The sequence below is a fragment of the Colletotrichum lupini genome, chromosome 1 (genome assembly GCF_023278565.1).
Source record: "Colletotrichum lupini chromosome 1, complete sequence".
NCBI lineage: Eukaryota > Fungi > Ascomycota > Sordariomycetes > Glomerellales > Glomerellaceae > Colletotrichum > Colletotrichum lupini.
Genome location: NC_064672.1, coordinates 2,488,120 through 2,504,087, shown reverse-complemented (window position 1 = coordinate 2,504,087; position 15,968 = coordinate 2,488,120). Strand labels below are relative to the sequence as shown.

The 15,968-nt window shown below is 55.8% G+C and overlaps 5 protein-coding genes across 5 annotated transcripts; 2 read left to right on the top strand and 3 right to left on the bottom strand.

Annotated features, from left to right (window-relative positions):
• Nucleotides 1-316: 316 nt before the first annotated feature.
• On the bottom strand, nt 317-2,289 carry CLUP02_00696 (Ras family protein; the record flags this gene model as incomplete). Its single annotated transcript, XM_049279743.1, has 8 exons — nt 317-1,196; nt 1,262-1,408; nt 1,464-1,561; nt 1,613-1,737; nt 1,813-1,924; nt 1,965-2,013; nt 2,061-2,121; nt 2,184-2,289. 8 exons carry the CDS (start codon nt 2,287-2,289, stop codon nt 317-319), a joined length of 1,578 nt encoding a protein of 525 aa, XP_049135700.1.
• Nucleotides 2,290-2,415: 126 nt separating this feature from the next.
• CLUP02_00695 (uncharacterized protein) lies at nt 2,416-5,680 on the top strand (the record flags this gene model as incomplete). The annotated part of the gene is made up of 5 exons (XM_049279742.1): nt 2,416-2,574; nt 2,738-2,776; nt 2,889-3,270; nt 3,310-3,351; nt 3,429-5,680. The coding sequence occupies 5 exons, from the start codon at nt 2,416-2,418 to the stop codon at nt 5,678-5,680; spliced, it is 2,874 nt and encodes a 957-aa protein (XP_049135699.1).
• Nucleotides 5,681-7,037: 1,357 nt separating this feature from the next.
• CLUP02_00694 (uncharacterized protein) lies at nt 7,038-8,819 on the top strand (the record flags this gene model as incomplete). The annotated part of the gene is made up of 5 exons (XM_049279741.1): nt 7,038-7,112; nt 7,312-7,367; nt 7,626-7,763; nt 7,844-8,700; nt 8,761-8,819. The coding sequence occupies 5 exons, from the start codon at nt 7,038-7,040 to the stop codon at nt 8,817-8,819; spliced, it is 1,185 nt and encodes a 394-aa protein (XP_049135698.1).
• Nucleotides 8,820-9,427: 608 nt separating this feature from the next.
• Nucleotides 9,428-13,806, bottom strand: CLUP02_00693 (O-acetylhomoserine aminocarboxypropyltransferase/cysteine synthase; the record flags this gene model as incomplete). Its single annotated transcript, XM_049279740.1, has 15 exons — nt 9,428-9,521; nt 9,553-10,054; nt 10,156-10,762; nt 10,848-11,003; nt 11,058-11,134; nt 11,192-11,301; nt 11,439-11,525; nt 11,587-11,640; nt 11,903-12,115; nt 12,235-12,827; nt 12,904-13,263; nt 13,355-13,438; nt 13,541-13,591; nt 13,647-13,692; nt 13,757-13,806. 15 exons carry the CDS (start codon nt 13,804-13,806, stop codon nt 9,428-9,430), a joined length of 3,084 nt encoding a protein of 1,027 aa, XP_049135697.1.
• Nucleotides 13,807-14,451: 645 nt separating this feature from the next.
• CLUP02_00692 (uncharacterized protein) lies at nt 14,452-15,723 on the bottom strand (the record flags this gene model as incomplete). The annotated part of the gene is made up of 8 exons (XM_049279739.1): nt 14,452-14,485; nt 14,574-14,779; nt 14,890-15,003; nt 15,066-15,124; nt 15,196-15,270; nt 15,342-15,442; nt 15,573-15,651; nt 15,717-15,723. The coding sequence occupies 8 exons, from the start codon at nt 15,721-15,723 to the stop codon at nt 14,452-14,454; spliced, it is 675 nt and encodes a 224-aa protein (XP_049135696.1).
• Between the last annotated feature and the right edge of the window lie 245 nt (nt 15,724-15,968).

Sequence of the window (15,968 nt, the reverse complement as noted above, 5' to 3'; positions counted from 1 at the left end):
CTCTGTAGGGATATGGGCGATAAAAACGGTGGCAAGATGGGGGCCTTTCGAGCTTTGGGGAAAGCCAAAACTGACGGGATGACAACTTCCGTACATAATGCAATATGAAATCTGTTCCTTGTTCCTACTATTTCCTTCTCTCATCGTGAGTTGACCAGCCCATTGACCATACATTATAATTACAAAAAAAGTAGTAGTACAAAGGAGGTTGCTGAATGCGAAAGAAGGAAGAAGAAAAAAGCTGCTGCTAATGGTCGTCTGGGTATCACTATCCTTCTCGTGTATGCTTTTGTTTTCGGTTCGTTTCGCGGCACATCTAACAACAGCCGCCGGCGGAGCCCTTATTGGCGTCGCCCCCTATCCTCACTTGCTTATTGCCCCCCGCACTCGGCCCCTTGACGCCAGACCTCCGATCATTGAGGTCGTATTTCCCGGCCTGGATGTTATTGTATATCCTCTCGGCGACGCGCATAAACGCCTTTTCGACGTTCTCGCCGCTCTTTGCGCTCGTCTCGACGTACTCGAAGACGCCATTCCTCCTGGCCCACTCCTCGGCCTCGTCCTTTGTCACCTCGCGCTTGTTGTTGCCGTCCCCGTCCTCGCCCTGGGTGAGGTCGGCCTTGTTGCCGACGAGGATGACGACAATGTCGGGCTCGGCGATCTGGCGCAGGTCGTTGAGCCAGTCGGTCACGTGCTGGAAGGTTTGTTTGCGGCTGAGGTCGAAGACGAGGAGGGCGCCGCTGGCGCCGCGGAAGTAGGAGCGCGTGACGGATTTGTAAGTTTCCTGGCCCGCGGTGTCCCAGAGGGAGAGCTTCATGTGCTTCTGGGGCCCTTGGTCTGCGGCGGTGGCCGAAATACGCGGGGGTTCGGGGAGGCCGGCGGAGGATGCGCTGCCGTCCGGGTTCGTCTTTGGTTCCGGGGCCGGGGGAGGGGGTGGAAGAGTGTTGGGGGGGCCGACGGGGACGATGCGGGAGCCGAACTCGACGCCGATTGTCACGTCGTGGTGCGGGGAGAAGCGGCCTTCGCAGAGGCGGATGGTGAGGGAGGATTTGCCGCAGCCCGAGTCGCCGATGCAGACGAGTTTAGCGATGTAGTCCCATGGTGGAGACGACATGGCCTTTGCGGTCTGTGGCTTCGAGTGAGGCGGGAGGAGGAGGAGGAAGTATGTGCGTGTGAGCGAGGTTCGATGCAGAGGTCTGTGGTTTTTCGCTTCCAGGCAGATAGATAGCTGTGCCTTTTTCTTTTTTCGATTGTCTCTCACGGCTGGCCCGCGAGACCGTTTCTGCTGGGGATGGATGGTTTCGAAGAGGTGGAATGGAAGGGGACCGTGTATGGTTGTGGTTTAGCAGTGCAGTGGTGGTGTTGTTGGTGGTTGTCGGTTGGTCTGATGTTGGAAAGCTTCAAACAGCTGTCGGTTATCGGAGCACGTGTTCAGAAGTTCACGTCCGACAAGGGGTGGACACTGGGCACTGGGAGGGGGGGTTGCGTCGGCTCCGATTGAGGGAGACGGGCGAATTGAGTGGGATGTTTGGGAAACGGTTGGCAAGAGAAGGGATGTCGTCTGTTCTCAATGTTCGGTGTCCGCGTGGTTCCCGAGAAATGATGTTTGGACCTCGGGGATGTCTTTGATGGCGACCTGTCTCTTATCCAAGTGGAAGATGACCTTCGGATTAGGTTGTGCGAACTGCTTTCTAAAGGATCTCTGGGAGGTGGAATCGGAGATGGAAGTGTGCTGCTCTGCAAGAAATGGCGAGTTGCATCACGCTGGTCAGTGTTTAAGATGGCGTCCCCTCCCCCTGTCACAGGCTAGACCTGAGAAGACGACAGAGCCCCAGTTTAAACAGGACTGATGACCAGGGAAAGGGCGGCAGGGATTTGGCATGGTGTTATCAGTGACGCAAGTGCTTAGCGATAAGGCGAGCCGCTTGGTTGCGCAGACTCGCAGAGTACCAATACCTAGGTACCTTAGGTAAGGTAGCAGCAGCAGCATCAGCAACAAATAACAGCGACCAGCTGTGGTGATTGTCAGTTGACGATAATTGGGGAAATGACAGACTTACTCAGGACTGCATGACTCGGGACTGGAGTTCATTCGGGCCAAGTGCCTTCTTAGTTGCTGGTCTTGCGCCAGGACATGTCAGTGCCATGCAGGAAGCAGCAGTTAAGAGTCTTTGGAATCTCACAATACACATGAGGTAGGAAAAGAATGGAAGACGGCGGGCAGATGAACCGCAATGCCTGAAGTACTCGCTCCACTGGGTATGAGAAGCAGATGCCATATAACTGCATTAGAAAAAAAACAAGGTGCAACAAGTTGAAAGACGTGCTCTAGCTCATGTAGGTTTTCCCTTGGGTTCATGCTGTATGGAGTACGGATACCTATGCGCTTCTCGGAGTTCCTAGATCAAGGCGAACATGGAACTGGGAGGAGCCCGCCAACCCGCAGCCATGCCATCTCAGGCAATCCGGGCCCCTCAATGCTGCAATGCTGCAATGCATCCGCCAACTTACCGCCTTATCGCCCACCACGACAAGTCCGATGAGTGCCGGCCGCAGCCCGTGGGTGGCTCCCACGTCCCCCTGCTTTGCCTGCCTCCCTAGGTATCGACGTTGTGAGTGGCTGGATTGTTAGTGAGGTAGGTACCCGGTAGGAAGGGTTCACAGGTAAAAGGTGCCTTGTCATTGTCGTGTGGGCGGTGTCGCAGGTGTCGTGTGCCATCTGTGTGCCACTGCTTAGGCTGCATCAGCGTCCGCGCTGCCTAACAGCAACAGGCGGGTAAAGCCTTGGGTTACCTAAGGTAGGTAGGTACCTTGGGTGGTGGGATTTCCACGGGCATCCCAGTCCAAGGCAACCCCCCCCCCGGCCATCCATGTACTTTCCCACCTAGTTCCCTCACTGGCCCGGTCCACTTCCATCAGTCACTCACCGGCCTAGGCACCTTTCACCTCTTCGTCCGTACCGCATGACCTTTGATTCATATCTCTTCCCAGAACCCGGTGCAGATGCCCTTCTCACCAGCTCTCCGGGCTTGATCAGAATTATTGTCCTTACCTTATCTCAAAGGTGGCATTCTCTCCGGTCCAAGAATAGGCCATCCGCAGGAACTGCCGTCGACCCGTCTCTTTCCAACGTTCTGTTTGCGTATACCATTAGTGTCCACCGCCGCCGCCGGCACCCAAACATTCCAGCCGTTCGCTCTTTGTCCGGCATCATCATTCATAGGACCTTCGCCAGCCCGACACTTATTTGCCCCGACGTCCCGCGTTCCTGTTCTGCCACCTCCCAAGAGAACGCAAACTTTTTCTGAGGGGACAAGGTCCTCGCTATCGGTAGCACCATGTTCTCGGAATGTAAGTCTCATACACCGCTGCTGAACCATCCTCGGCGACGCCTAGCGATGGCGGTCAACTAACTGACTCGCCCCCAGATGCGTCCAGGTTTCTGGCGCAATCACAGTCCCGACTGTCCAACTTTGCGGGCCAAGATCAAGGCAACGAGAACCCACCACGGCAACCGAACGACTGGTCATCGCGGGGCCCTCCTCGAAATGGCGGGCGCTCCTTCCTAGGTAGAGGCTACGGAGGAAACCCCTACCAGACGGGCGGTTCGCGTTATGGTCAAATGGGCTTTGCCTCCCGCATGTCCGCCGCCCAGGATGCACCGCTATTCCACAGCACGCTCGATGAGTACATGGAGGAGGACGAAGAAGACGAGAGGGATCGCGAGGCTGCGGATATGGCCGCCCTCCACATGTCTCGGCGCGTGGCCGCCGCGAGCAAGATGGCAGAGAGCTCCGAGACGGAACCAGACGCTAGCCGCGGCTCGTTGGAACAGAGCAGCGAAACACCGGGCCGAAGATACCAGGATCGCGGGCTGCGGAGAGGTATTCGCAGCAGTTGGAACGGTACGAGGAGCTTCAGTGGACGGAATCGTGGGAGGGATGTCATAGACGAAGAGTCGGAGGATGTCCGGCGAGAAACTTCCGACCGGGAGTCAGATACGAATCCTAAAATGGTCGACATTGGGCTAGATTCCCAGATCATGGACGACGACGACCCATCTGCGTCGCTGCTGAACGAGGCGGCCACGGACTCGAGCCCGCCCGCCTTCCAGAAGTTTCAATCCAAGTCCGGAGACCGCAAGTTCCCACTGAGGAGGGAAGCTACTCGAGAAGATGACTTTGACGAGGCCCGCCGAGCCAGCTCCGACGATGAGGCCCTGCCTGCCACTGTCCCCTTGATCGAAGGAGAACTCTTCAAGTATGACCCGTTCTTTGCCTGGATCTTCCTTATTGCGCTTGCCGGTCTGGTGTCTACATTTGTGCTTGTCTGGCTACACACAGGCACGCCCAAGAAGGGATGGGGTGACACCGTCTATACAACATTACAAGCATCCTTTCACATGCTCGCTGTGGATACTCTCATTTCGATCCTGGTATCCTTTGTGTGGCTCGCGGCGCTTCGATCCTTTGCCAGGCCGGTGGCAATGGTGATTCTTGTTGCAGTACCCATCATCATGTTTTCATTCACACTATACCCCTTTATTTCTAGCTATGAAGGCAGATCACATGGGGCCAGCTTCCAAGATCGAGCGATGCGATGGGCTGCTCTTGTCCCTGGCATCGCAGCCTGTGTCTGGGTGTACATGGCTTGGCAGGGCCGCAACGCCATCCGTCAGGCGATTGAGATATTGGAGTTCTCCACGAGAATTCTTGCAGCAAACACGGCACTCCTCATCTTGGGTTTCAGCTGTCTCGCAATCATAGTGACGTGGACCTGGGTCTGGATGTGGATGTTCTCGAGAATCTTCTTGGGAGGATACTTCTCCAGAAGACTTGCCAGGTTCATCATCAGCGTGTCCAGCTGGTGGCTGGGTATCTGGTTCGTGCTGATGTACATGTGGACGATTGGAGTCATCAATGCGGTGCAACGGGCGACTACAGCAGCGACAGTATCCCAATGGTACTTCCACCGCAACGCGGCGCCGGCCCCAACGTCGGCGGAGATTGTCACGGCCGCGCTCAACCACGCGACGACGACCATATTTGGCAGCATCTGCGAGTCGACGTTGATTGCGCTGCTTATCCGGGCGCCGCTGCTCGTGCTGCCACGCAGGATGGCTAATATCCTGCAGCACATTGCTGCCATGTGGATTCCGACGCCCATCGCAGCGCTCACGAACCCTCTCACCATAACCTACGGAGCGATTCACTCCCAGAATCTCCACACGGCGGCTCGCGGCCTCAGCCAGATGGACTTCTTGTCCCCACAACGCCCTACGACAACCCTGACACCGCATGTGTTCAGCACACGGCGATCCAGTCACTCCCCTTTACTTCCTTATCGGCTCGCTAAGATGCTTCTATATGCGACACGGTTCATCATGGCAACGGGACTCGGTTTTGCAGGATGGGTCATGACGGCGAAGCAGCTCTCTATCGCTCTGCCGGACGGAATGGGGGTACGGGGCTCGGCGTACGCATACGTGGTTGGCATAGTAGCCAGTTTTATTGGATTTTCGGTCATGGGCGCCATGGAAGGTATTCTCAGTGGCATTCTGGATGCGGTCGTCATCTGCTACGGCAGCGAGCGGCGGATGGCCAGCGGAGGTGGCGCCTACTGCATGGAGGCGGCCTACCTCTTTGGAGAGAGGAGACGGGACGAGAGAGGCCTGCCATGAGGCAGGTCTTACTCACGATACCTGTAGTTATTGCTTTTGCTTGTTACAGCACTTGGAGAAATTGTATACTTGAGAGGAACCAGGAGTTTTGCCTGCACTAGCGTGCTTATGTGTCTAGATGGGATAGACGCCTGAGGGTAGGGCCCTTTTTTCGATGGAACCTTGCTTTTCTTGGTGGCACTTCTTCCTCGTTATATGGTGATGAACCTGATGACCGGCCTTTGTGGATTCGTACGTCTGTGTGAGTTGCTGAATTGGGGCCATGAAGTTGGAAGTGACAATGCCAAGAACCTGAGATATGCTGCGCCACAGGTGTCTTCGCAATCCCCAAAGGTCAACGCCTTCGCCCAGGAGAAGTGGTTCTCTTGAAAACGGAGCGGGATGGGGGAAATGGGCTAGCATTGGTGCAGGGGGCTTGGTTGTTGGCCCTCTCACTTTTGCTCTTTGGCATGTGTGAGCATCACGACCCGAGGGTTGAAGTTGATGATCAGGTATTGGAGGGCACCGCCACACCGGGGGAAGAGATGGGCTGGGTCACTTGTACTTCGCCTGATGATTCCGTCTATTCGATTGTCAAGCAGGCAGAAGAGTCACTTTGCCATATGATGAGTTAAACTACGAGGGTAAAAATGTCACCAGCCACAGTTTTTGTGCGTCGTCAATGATTACTTGTTTGCCATCCATTCAAAGATTCAAAGAAAGTACCTTATTAACAAGGTATGAGAACACTGGAGCGAAGGGTCAAACTCCTCGGCACCTTGGGGCTCCATCATTGACGGGCCTTGTGCGAGACGTTTCCAGTTGGACCTGAGGTGGCTTTTTTGGAGGGGAATCGGTTTTACTGCAGACGGGGAGGGGTACCGTCGGGGTATAAGAAAGCTTGTTTTACGCTGCAGAGGGACTTGTCAGATACGTTGCCTTGCGCATCGGCTCTCCGGCATCCCGGGTCGCAGTGGGAAAGCGAACAGGCAGGCAGAGTGGCCACTGGCAGAGAGGTATGAGAGGGCGGGGGGGCCACAGGTGAGGGGCGGCGGCGTGAGGGGCACCTAGGTAAATCCGCTGGACAAGCATCAGCGGAGAGGGAGGGGCTGTGCTTTGCAGCTCGCAGCAGCTCGCATCATGCTGTTGCAGCATAGCCAAGATGGAACCCGCAGGATGGGACTGGACTCTGGACTGGACTGGAAGAGGCGAGATAGGCACACAGTGGCAGTGAGAGCAGCTTCGAGAAACGGGATCGAAGGGGACTAGAGCCCGGCTGCGATCTGACTTTGCCTTACGTAGGTAATTGTCTAGCTATCTATCCGTACCCTTTGTGCCTCTGGTCCTCTATCCGAGCTTGGCACCCTGCCAGCACATCATGTCATCGACACGACGGACAGCAGCGACTGTGATCTCCATGCTCGCCGTACCGTTCGAGAAGGTGCCAGGTTCAGTGAGTGAAGACACGAAGCCTCTGTGAATTACTTCCTTATTCCACTAATTATCCGCCAAGATGCCTCTGGAAGGCGGGAGCAGCGGAAACGTCGGGGTGTTATTGGGTACGCGGTCTAGGTTTCCTCCGTTTAGCTAGAGGAGGGGGGAAGGGAACCGTTCCAAAACTGAAAGACGTAATCCCGGCCCTCCGCGCCCAGCTCCAATCGACCTATTGCGCCTCCCCATTACAACACCTGACACCCCGCGGTAAGAGGTAAGAGGCAATACTTTCCCTCTTCCCTTCCCCCAAAATCCCATCTCATCCCAACCTCGAACATTGGTACCTTTTTCCCTCTACAAAGATTTCTCGAGTTATCTGAAGTAGCTGTCGAGACTAAGAAACTTTGTTCGTCCATTCGCATAGATATACACACCCACAACTCATTCACCTACACCAAACAATCTACCCTGAACCCCATCGACCGATTGAAAGGTCTCGCACCACCGAGAAGTTCTAATCGCATCTGAGCAGCATTACCACTTCTGCGCCTGACTTTACTATACTACACATGGCCGACGATTTCGCTCCCCCGTCGGGTCCCCCGCCTCCCAAGGCCCCCGAGGTTCCTCCCGGCTGGATCGCTAGATGGAACGACCAGTACAAAGAATGGTAAGCTCAGACATCACTACCTCAATAACTATCTGTCTCTCTTTCATTATGCTCGCCGACGCTAACAAACGCACCTCCAGGTTCTACGTAAACCTCCACACCAAACAATCTCAATGGGATAAGCCGACAGAGCCTGCCCTCCCTCCCCCTCCCCCACCAGCAGAAGACGGGCACCCGGGCGGCCCCCCTCCGGGTTACGCCCCGCGCCCCGGCGACCACCCGACGCCGCCGGTCGACCAAAAGCACAACCCCTACGACCAAAAGGGCAACCCCTACGAGAACCAGTCCTCGACCCCGCAGCCGCCCGGCGCAGGCGGCTCCAACACAATGTCCGAGGACGAGCGCCTAGCCCGCCAGCTCCAGGCCGAGGAGGAAGCCCGCGCTCGTAGCGGCGGCGGCGGCGGCAGCCACTCCCCTATGCCGCCGGGCTACAACCTCCAGCAGCAGCAACACCAGCAGTCGCAGTCGCCGTTCCCCGACCAGCTCCCGCCCCGCGCGCAAGAGACAAGGGGAAAGAGCTCCGGCGGCTTCTTGGGAAAGCTGCTGGGCAAGGCCAAGACAGGCGGCATGGGCAGCTCGAGCCACGCCCAGCCGCAGTACGGAGGGTACCCCCAGCAGCAAGGATACGGCGGCTACCCGCCCCAGCAGCAGCAGTATGGCGGTTACCCCCCTCAGCAGCAATATGGCGGCTATCCGCCTCAGCAGGGTTACGGAGGATACCCTCAGCAGCAGGGCTATGGCGGATATCCCCAGCAGCAGGGCTACGGCCGGGGCATGGGTGGAATGGGTGGAATGGGCGGCGGTCGGAAAGCCGGCGGCGGCGGCATGGGTATGGCGGGCGGTCTTGCGCTCGGTGCCGGTGCCGGTCTGCTTGGCGGTGCCCTGATTGCGGATCACATCAATGATGAGCAGCAGGAGGCGTACGCTGATGGATACAGTAAGTTGCACCCTTTGAGTCTAAGGCTTGATATTTGAACAATTGCTAACTTTGGTACAGACGACGGACAGGACAATGATGATTTCGGCGGTGGTGACGACTTTGGAGGTGACTTCTAAGTGACTGATACTGGATTACGGCCAGCTAATTTTAACGTACCTTACTAAATGGATCATGAGAGAATGGTTGGCAGGTAAAGGGATGGACTAGGGCGGGTTTCAGGGGGGCATCACTGCGTCTAATATGCGTTCTTCTCATGAGTAAAAAGAGCCCCTGTTGCATTTGAACATTATGTCTCTTTGCCTTTTCAGACGAACGCTATGATGCATCAGCCTGTGTGACGACGAATATAACTTTGTAGCATTGCAGATCCAATCTTGATACTACTATCAGTAGCAGAACAGAAACACGAAAATAAGTAGGCAATGACGGATACGGACCACTCAACTCGCGCCTCTCGGCCGGCGCCACCTCGACTTCCTTGGAGTATACGTTGCTTCAACCACTCCACCGTCGTAGTCTGACCTGGCCCGCCCACAAAAACGGGCGCCTACTGTGCTGGTGACGAGAACCGGTGTTGCGGACGGATTCACGTATACCTGGGTTGCCCGAGGTAAGGTATGATCACCAGCCCAACGACACGCAAGAAAGTGTTAATGGTAGTACGGGCTTCCGATATCCTTACTTCGCCAAAGCTCGTAAAACGTAATTTATAGGGAATCGAGGTCTAAGAAGCGCCGTAGGCTGTACCCCGTGTCTTATAGGAGCCGTGATAACAATCTTGAGCAACCGTGTAATTGTACTCTGCCTCCCCCGCATCACTTCCCTCTTCCACGACACACTCTCTCTCACCTCCGCACGCCCTTCTCCTTCTTCCCACCAGCCCCACCGCTCGAGGCACCAGAACCGGAAGACTCTTCCTTCTTGCTGCTGCTGCTGCCGGTGCCGGCGAGGAAGCCCGCCATGTCAAAGTTGGCTATGGGGTTCGCGTCGCCGCCCCCGCCGCCGCCGCCGCCGAGGAGGGAGTTCATCGGGTTGCTCTTTTGGCGTTCTTCGAACTCGGCGCGCATTTCGGGGTCCACTAAAAAAACGGTTCGTGTTAGGATGACTTTTCCGTCGAGGAACGGGGGAAGAGGTTTCGGGTTTTTGAACGTACTGTTGTCCATGAGGTAGGGCATGCCGAGGAAGATGCCCATGCTGATGAGGCCGAGGAGGATCATGGGGTTCTTGAGGATGGTGAGGATGGAGACTGCGAGGTTTGGGTTGTCAGCGTTTTTCTGTGCTCCCCGATCGATTCGATATCTCGGGAGAGAGGTGCGCGTCGTGAAAAGTGCCGACAGCTCTGGGAGCTCGGCTTCCTCGCCATAGACACCAAACAAACCCCAACACTATTACATTCATATAGGAGGTCATAGGGACGAAGGGAAAAAAAAGACGGGAAGAGAAAATACTCACACTTGCTCCTCTCCAAGAAATAATTCTTCTGCCCCAACACCCTGACCTCAAACCCCTTCGCGCCGCCCTCGAACTCCTTGGCCGCATACGCCTCGCCCTTGTTATCCCAATCGTTACCGCGGTACGTCTCCCACGCCGCCAGCCCGCCCTCGGCATCGACATCGAGTCTCAGGGGCGCGAAGGCGTGGGTCGCGCAGTGGATGTCGACGAGGTAGGAGGAGCCCGCGCTGCCGCTGCCGCCGCCGCCGCCGGTGAGGTTGTGGAAGACGAACGTGTTTTTTACGGACAGGGGCGCGGAGAAGGTGGCGCCGAGGGAGGAGAGCGTCGCGTGGGTCGACGGCGGGAGGGTGTAGGGGTTCGGGAGGGCTTGGGAGGAGGGGATCGAGAGGGTCAGGGAGGCGGCGGATGCTGATGTCGCCGCGAGGGCGAGGGTTGCGAGGAGGCGCATTGCTAGATGGGGCGGTGTCGACCGAGAATATCCGTTGGGTGGTTCTTGGGCGAGGGAGGGTATTCGGAAGTAAGAACGACAAGCAAGAAGAGACGGGGTTACAAAAGGGAGACGAAAGGAGACTTTGTCGAGAGGGCGGGGGAGGATTTCCGTGATGTTCTTCGAGGTGGGATGGCGAGGAATATAGCTAAAATCGGCGGGCCGTGGGATTTGGAGCTTGGATGGGGATGGGACACACACACACAGTCAGAGAGCAAGACAAGAGGCGTCGTTGAATGCAGCGAACCTCTCTCGGCCAATCAGAGTCCGTTGGCGGAGTAAACCGGTGGTCGTCTACCGCGCGCCGGGGGGTTGTGGAGACGGTGAACATCCCCCCCCGCCCATTCCAGTTGGGAGCTACCTACTCATTCGCACCGGCGCCGGTTTTTGGCCGGGTCGGATTACAACCACAGACCTTGTCGGGATCCCGCACGTTTCTTCGTCCCCGCGATTCTGAGGGTTTGTTCGCAGGGTTGTATATTCGCAGAACAGCTGTCAAGCCGTCAACCTCGTGACTCCATCTCAGCTCCTGTATCTATCAACCCCCACGAATATCTGCCGCCCAAATCGCTGGGTCTCCATCGCATTGCAACGGCAACATGTGTTTTCGCGTATCCACACAAGAAAGGCGAAGACTAAAAATGCCGTCGCGCCGCCCGCTAGGAATTTGTGGCGTCGGCACGTTTCATTTCGTTGCGTGCTTTGCGAGTTGCCACGGGGGGAAGCTACCTTAGGCCGGGCTGATCACACAACTTTCTTAACGGAGGATGGACACCAGGGATCAGGAGGGGTTCACTTTTTCACGCGCATCCATTTTCCTTTCTGATCTTCGGTACCTGGTGTGCCTGGGTAGGTATCTTTCATGGCTTGGGCCGGGCATGGACTGGCGTGGCAGATGTGTGATGTGCGCCACTCGTCCCTTGCTTATCACATCGACAGCGGACGTCGTCGGACGCGAGAATCCAGGCCTGGGCAACGCTGACTTGGCTGGGTCAAAACTTTGCGAGTGTTTCTGATCATGTTGCACGAGGAACGATCAAGGGGGTGTTTCAAGCATGATGGCGTTTCTTCGGCTTTCTCTTTTCTCTCCATGCAAAACAAAGCCACGTATTAATCAAGACAGGGCGACCAGGCAAGACAAGAATCGTAAGTTGCTTTTTCTACGGGTATTTTATCGTTCTCGTACATTTGGCAGAAAAAACAAGGCAAAAAACAGAAACCAATCATTTCAGGCGCGCGCATGTCTTGTCACCGACCTACGGCGCAAGCGGCGCGTCGTCCTGTTTGGTCTCGGCCGCGGGGGCGGGCTTGCCCGTGGTAGACGCGGAGGAGGCATTCTTGAAGGACTGCTCAAAGTCGGCGATGATGTCGTCAATGTGCTCCGTGCCGACCGAGATGCGAATGAGGTCCTCGCTGACGCCGGAGCTCGTCTTCTCCTCGTCGGAGAGCTGCTCGTGGGTGGTGGTCCAGGGGCTTTTTGGCCATGGTTAGCGGGTGGAATTATTGGTCAAAAGAGAGAGAGAGAGGGAGAGCAAGTGCTTTCTCTAGTCTGCTGGACTCTCTCACTCCATGGTGAAGGGGTGTGAACTTACTGAATAGCCAAGGTCTTGGAATCACCGACGTTGGCGAGGTTAGAAATGAGCTTGAAGCCATCGACAACCTGGCTACCAGCATCACCACCGCCCTTGACGCCGAAGCTCAAGACACCACCGAATCCGCGCTTGAGGTACTTCTTGGCCGTCTCGTGGTACGGGTGGCTCTCGAGACCGGGGTACGACACCCAGCTCACGTAGTCACTAGCCTCGAGCCACTTGGCGAGCGCGAGTGCGTTTTGCGCGTGGCGCTCGGCGCGCAGCGACAGGGTCTCGATGCCGATAATGAGCTGCTGGGCGGCAAAGGGGTTCAGGGAGGCGCCGAGGTCGCGGAGGATCTCGACGCGGGCGCGGATGATGAAGGTGATGGGGCCGAACGTCTCCCAGAACTTGAGGCCGTGGTAGCCGTCCGAGGGCTCCGTCATTTGCGGGAAGCGGCCGTTGTCCCACTTGAACTTGCCGCTGTCGACGATGACGCCGCCGATGGTGGTGCCGTGGCCGCCGATCCACTTCGTCGCCGAGTGGACTACGATGTCGGCGCCGTGGTCGATGGGGCGGATGAAGTAGCCGCCTGCGCCAAAGGTGTTGTCGACCTGTGGGTTTCCGGTGTTAGCTTGCCGTCTGATGTTTGTGCAACTTGCGATGGAGACGGAAGGGGGGGGGGCTTACAATGACGGGGACGCCCTTCTCGTGCGCAACCTTGGCAATAGCCTCGAGGTCCGGGACGTTGTACTTTGGGTTTCCAATGCTCTCGACGTAGACGGCCTTGGTCTTGTCGTCAATGGCGGCGGCGATGTCCTCGACGCGGTCGCCGTCGACAAACTTTGTGTGGATGCCGAGGCGGGGGAGGAAGACCTTGAACTGGTTGTATGTGCCGCCGTACAGCAGCGAGGTGGAGACGATGTTGTCGCCGGCGTGCGCGAGGGCGTTGATAGCGATGAACTGGGCGGCTTGGCCAGAGGATGTGGCCAGGGCCGCTACACCGCCCTCGAGCGCGGCGATGCGCTTCTCAAAGACGTCGACGGTGGGCTGGAGGAGTGGGAAAGAGGGCACGGTCAGTTTTCAAGCTTGGTACACTATATAGCATGAGGTTGTCGAGGAAAGTGTGACTTTGACGTACGTTCATGATACGGCTGTAAATGTTGCCAAACTCCTTGAGGCCAAAGAGCCTCGCGCCGTGAGCTGAGTCATTGAAGGTGAAACTCTACACATATTGAGATCAGCTGTCAGCACTGCGATGTTTGCGCCCGCGCTCGCGAGAGAAGAGAGCTTGGTTGCTCGTCGTCGTCGGGAAGGTTTTACGAACCGTGGTCGCGTAGATTGGGACGGCGCGCGAGTTTGTGGTTGGATCGGGTTCCTGGCTACAGAGACACGACAATCCCCACACGTCAGCTTGTTATCAGGTCTCGAACAGCTCCAAAAGCAACGGGAAGGTTGTTTTCCTCCCCCGAAGGCATGCTTGCTCGGTGTGGTGGTGGTGGTGGTGGTGATGGGCAGTGTTCATGAAAGAGAGCATACGTACCCCGCATGGAGCTGGAGAGTCTCAAAGTTCTTGCTCAATTCTTCAGCCATTGTTCAAGTTTGACTTTCTTCTTTAGCAAAGAATGTGTATACAGAAAGAGGGAGGAATTGGAGACACGGAGAAGAGATGAGGAGGGGAAGGAGGCAGGTTTTCTCTAAAGGTGTGCGAGCACAAGAGCAACGGGGACGGTGACGCGCTTAAGAGAGAGAGAGACACACACAAAAGAGACGGGCCGGCAACGGAGTACGCAACGGCAAAGGAAGAGCACGGAAGAGGGGAGGGGGAGGGGGGGTAAGTAGGGGTCGTTGTCCAGCAATGGGAAGAGTGAGGCAGAGAAAATGGGCTAGCTACGATGATGCCATTGAGGGGACATCACACCATAGGTTGGCCTGTTGTATGAGTGTGTGTATATGCAATTGACCTCTTGGCCTTGTAAGGAGGGTCACCAGGGACCGAAGAGAAAAAGTTGTCTACCAGGCAAGGTAGGTATCTCAAGGAAGCAACATCTCAAAGGTATCGTTTCCCGATGGAGGAGGGGACCCCTCCAAATCCCGCGGTCAGCTACCAGGGAGCTTGAATAATAGCCAATTGGATCCGAGGGAAACGTCCAATAGTTTGGTTCCGTCGACAAATGAGAGCTTGTCACATTTCTCATCTTTTTACGATGCTGCAGCAACGGCTGGCTCTCTCGTCGCTCATGCGAGGTGAGGTGCTGGTGAGGTGAGAGCTCTTGGAGCTTTGAGGTGCGAAGAAGGCGCCGATTTAGGCAATGGGGGTGGGGCTTGGCCAGAGCACGCAATCGACGCCGAAATGTCACTTTGCGGGGCAAATGGCACCAAAGGAGGGGCAACGGGAGGCAGAGAAACCCACTAGACCCCCCGCGAGATTTGGAGAAGTTTTCTTGTCAATCGGTGTGGTTGCCGGCCGAGGGTTCACCGAGTGCCTAATTGTCTCATTGGACTTGTCTTCATTAACACAGTGAGATTCTGCGTCTTGCTGACCAAAAAATAAGAGGCAAGATTGCTGTATGCAGAGTGGAAGCCTAGCTCTTGACCGTGTCGTTATTCACGTGTGGGGGGCAAGTTTGGGGGCCAATTGGCTTTTCTTTTCAACGCAATCACGGACAGACTTACCTTTGCAAGACACCGTCCACCGGCCGACTCGAGGAACGCTTCCACCCCCGACAACCTCACCTCGACCGGGTCCCACGGCTCACGATGCCGGCCTGCGGATGTCGGTCGTGGACTCTGGGGAAGTGAACTGTGTGGATAAAAAATCATTGAACCGGTCGAATCGTTTTCCCGCAAACGGCTTGGAAGAAACAGCCTCCAAGTGTGGACACACAAACAATCATGACCTGTTGAACAGCTACCTTGGGTATAGTCGGGAAACATGAAAGCACGACATAGACTCGTTAAGATGTTCATCCAGAAGTACACATCCCAAGGCCCCAACAAAGAAGAACATGCGGAACGGCCAAACCAAAAACGTAGTCTGATCTCGTTTCTCCTGTACTGCATGCCGCATGCCGTAATACGATGCAAGGTAGCAAGCACAGTCAGTCTACTCGGATGGAAATTTCAACGAGGGGGCAACTCCGTAATCCAATTCATATGCTTCAGGAGGGACATGAAAATGTTAATGAAGCCCAATAACACGCATTGCCGCTCGCCCAACTCAGCCACCCTTCAGAAGGCTCAGAGTTGACGGGCAAGCAGGGACTCCCAGTCGGTGATTTACAACCCCACCAAAAACTACCTTATCCACTCCGTCACTCTAAGTACATAGTACAATTGCGTAACCCTATACGCAGTACGAGTGGTCTCCAGCGGCAGTGTATCCAATAAGAACCGCCACGTCGTTATACGCGCTGACCTCCCTGTTTGCCTCTTCCTCTTAAACTATGTTTAGTGGTAGATCATTGTTCGGATTTAAATTAATAAATGCCTTTTTTAAGAACGTAGCATGACAACGCCGACGTGGGTTCTCTTGGAAAAGCCATGTAAGTGGTGGTATCAACCAACCCCTTTCGTATGGATTTTTCTTCAACGTCGATGTCAAAGTAGCACGCGGCAAAAGTAGGTGAACCAAGACTAAGAGATTATGGGTAGGAAGACTACAGACCGCAGCCTATAGAATAGTAATAATACGGATAGCATCTACGTCCTTATTGAAAATGACCAACCCAAAAACCAACTGTATCCGATTCACG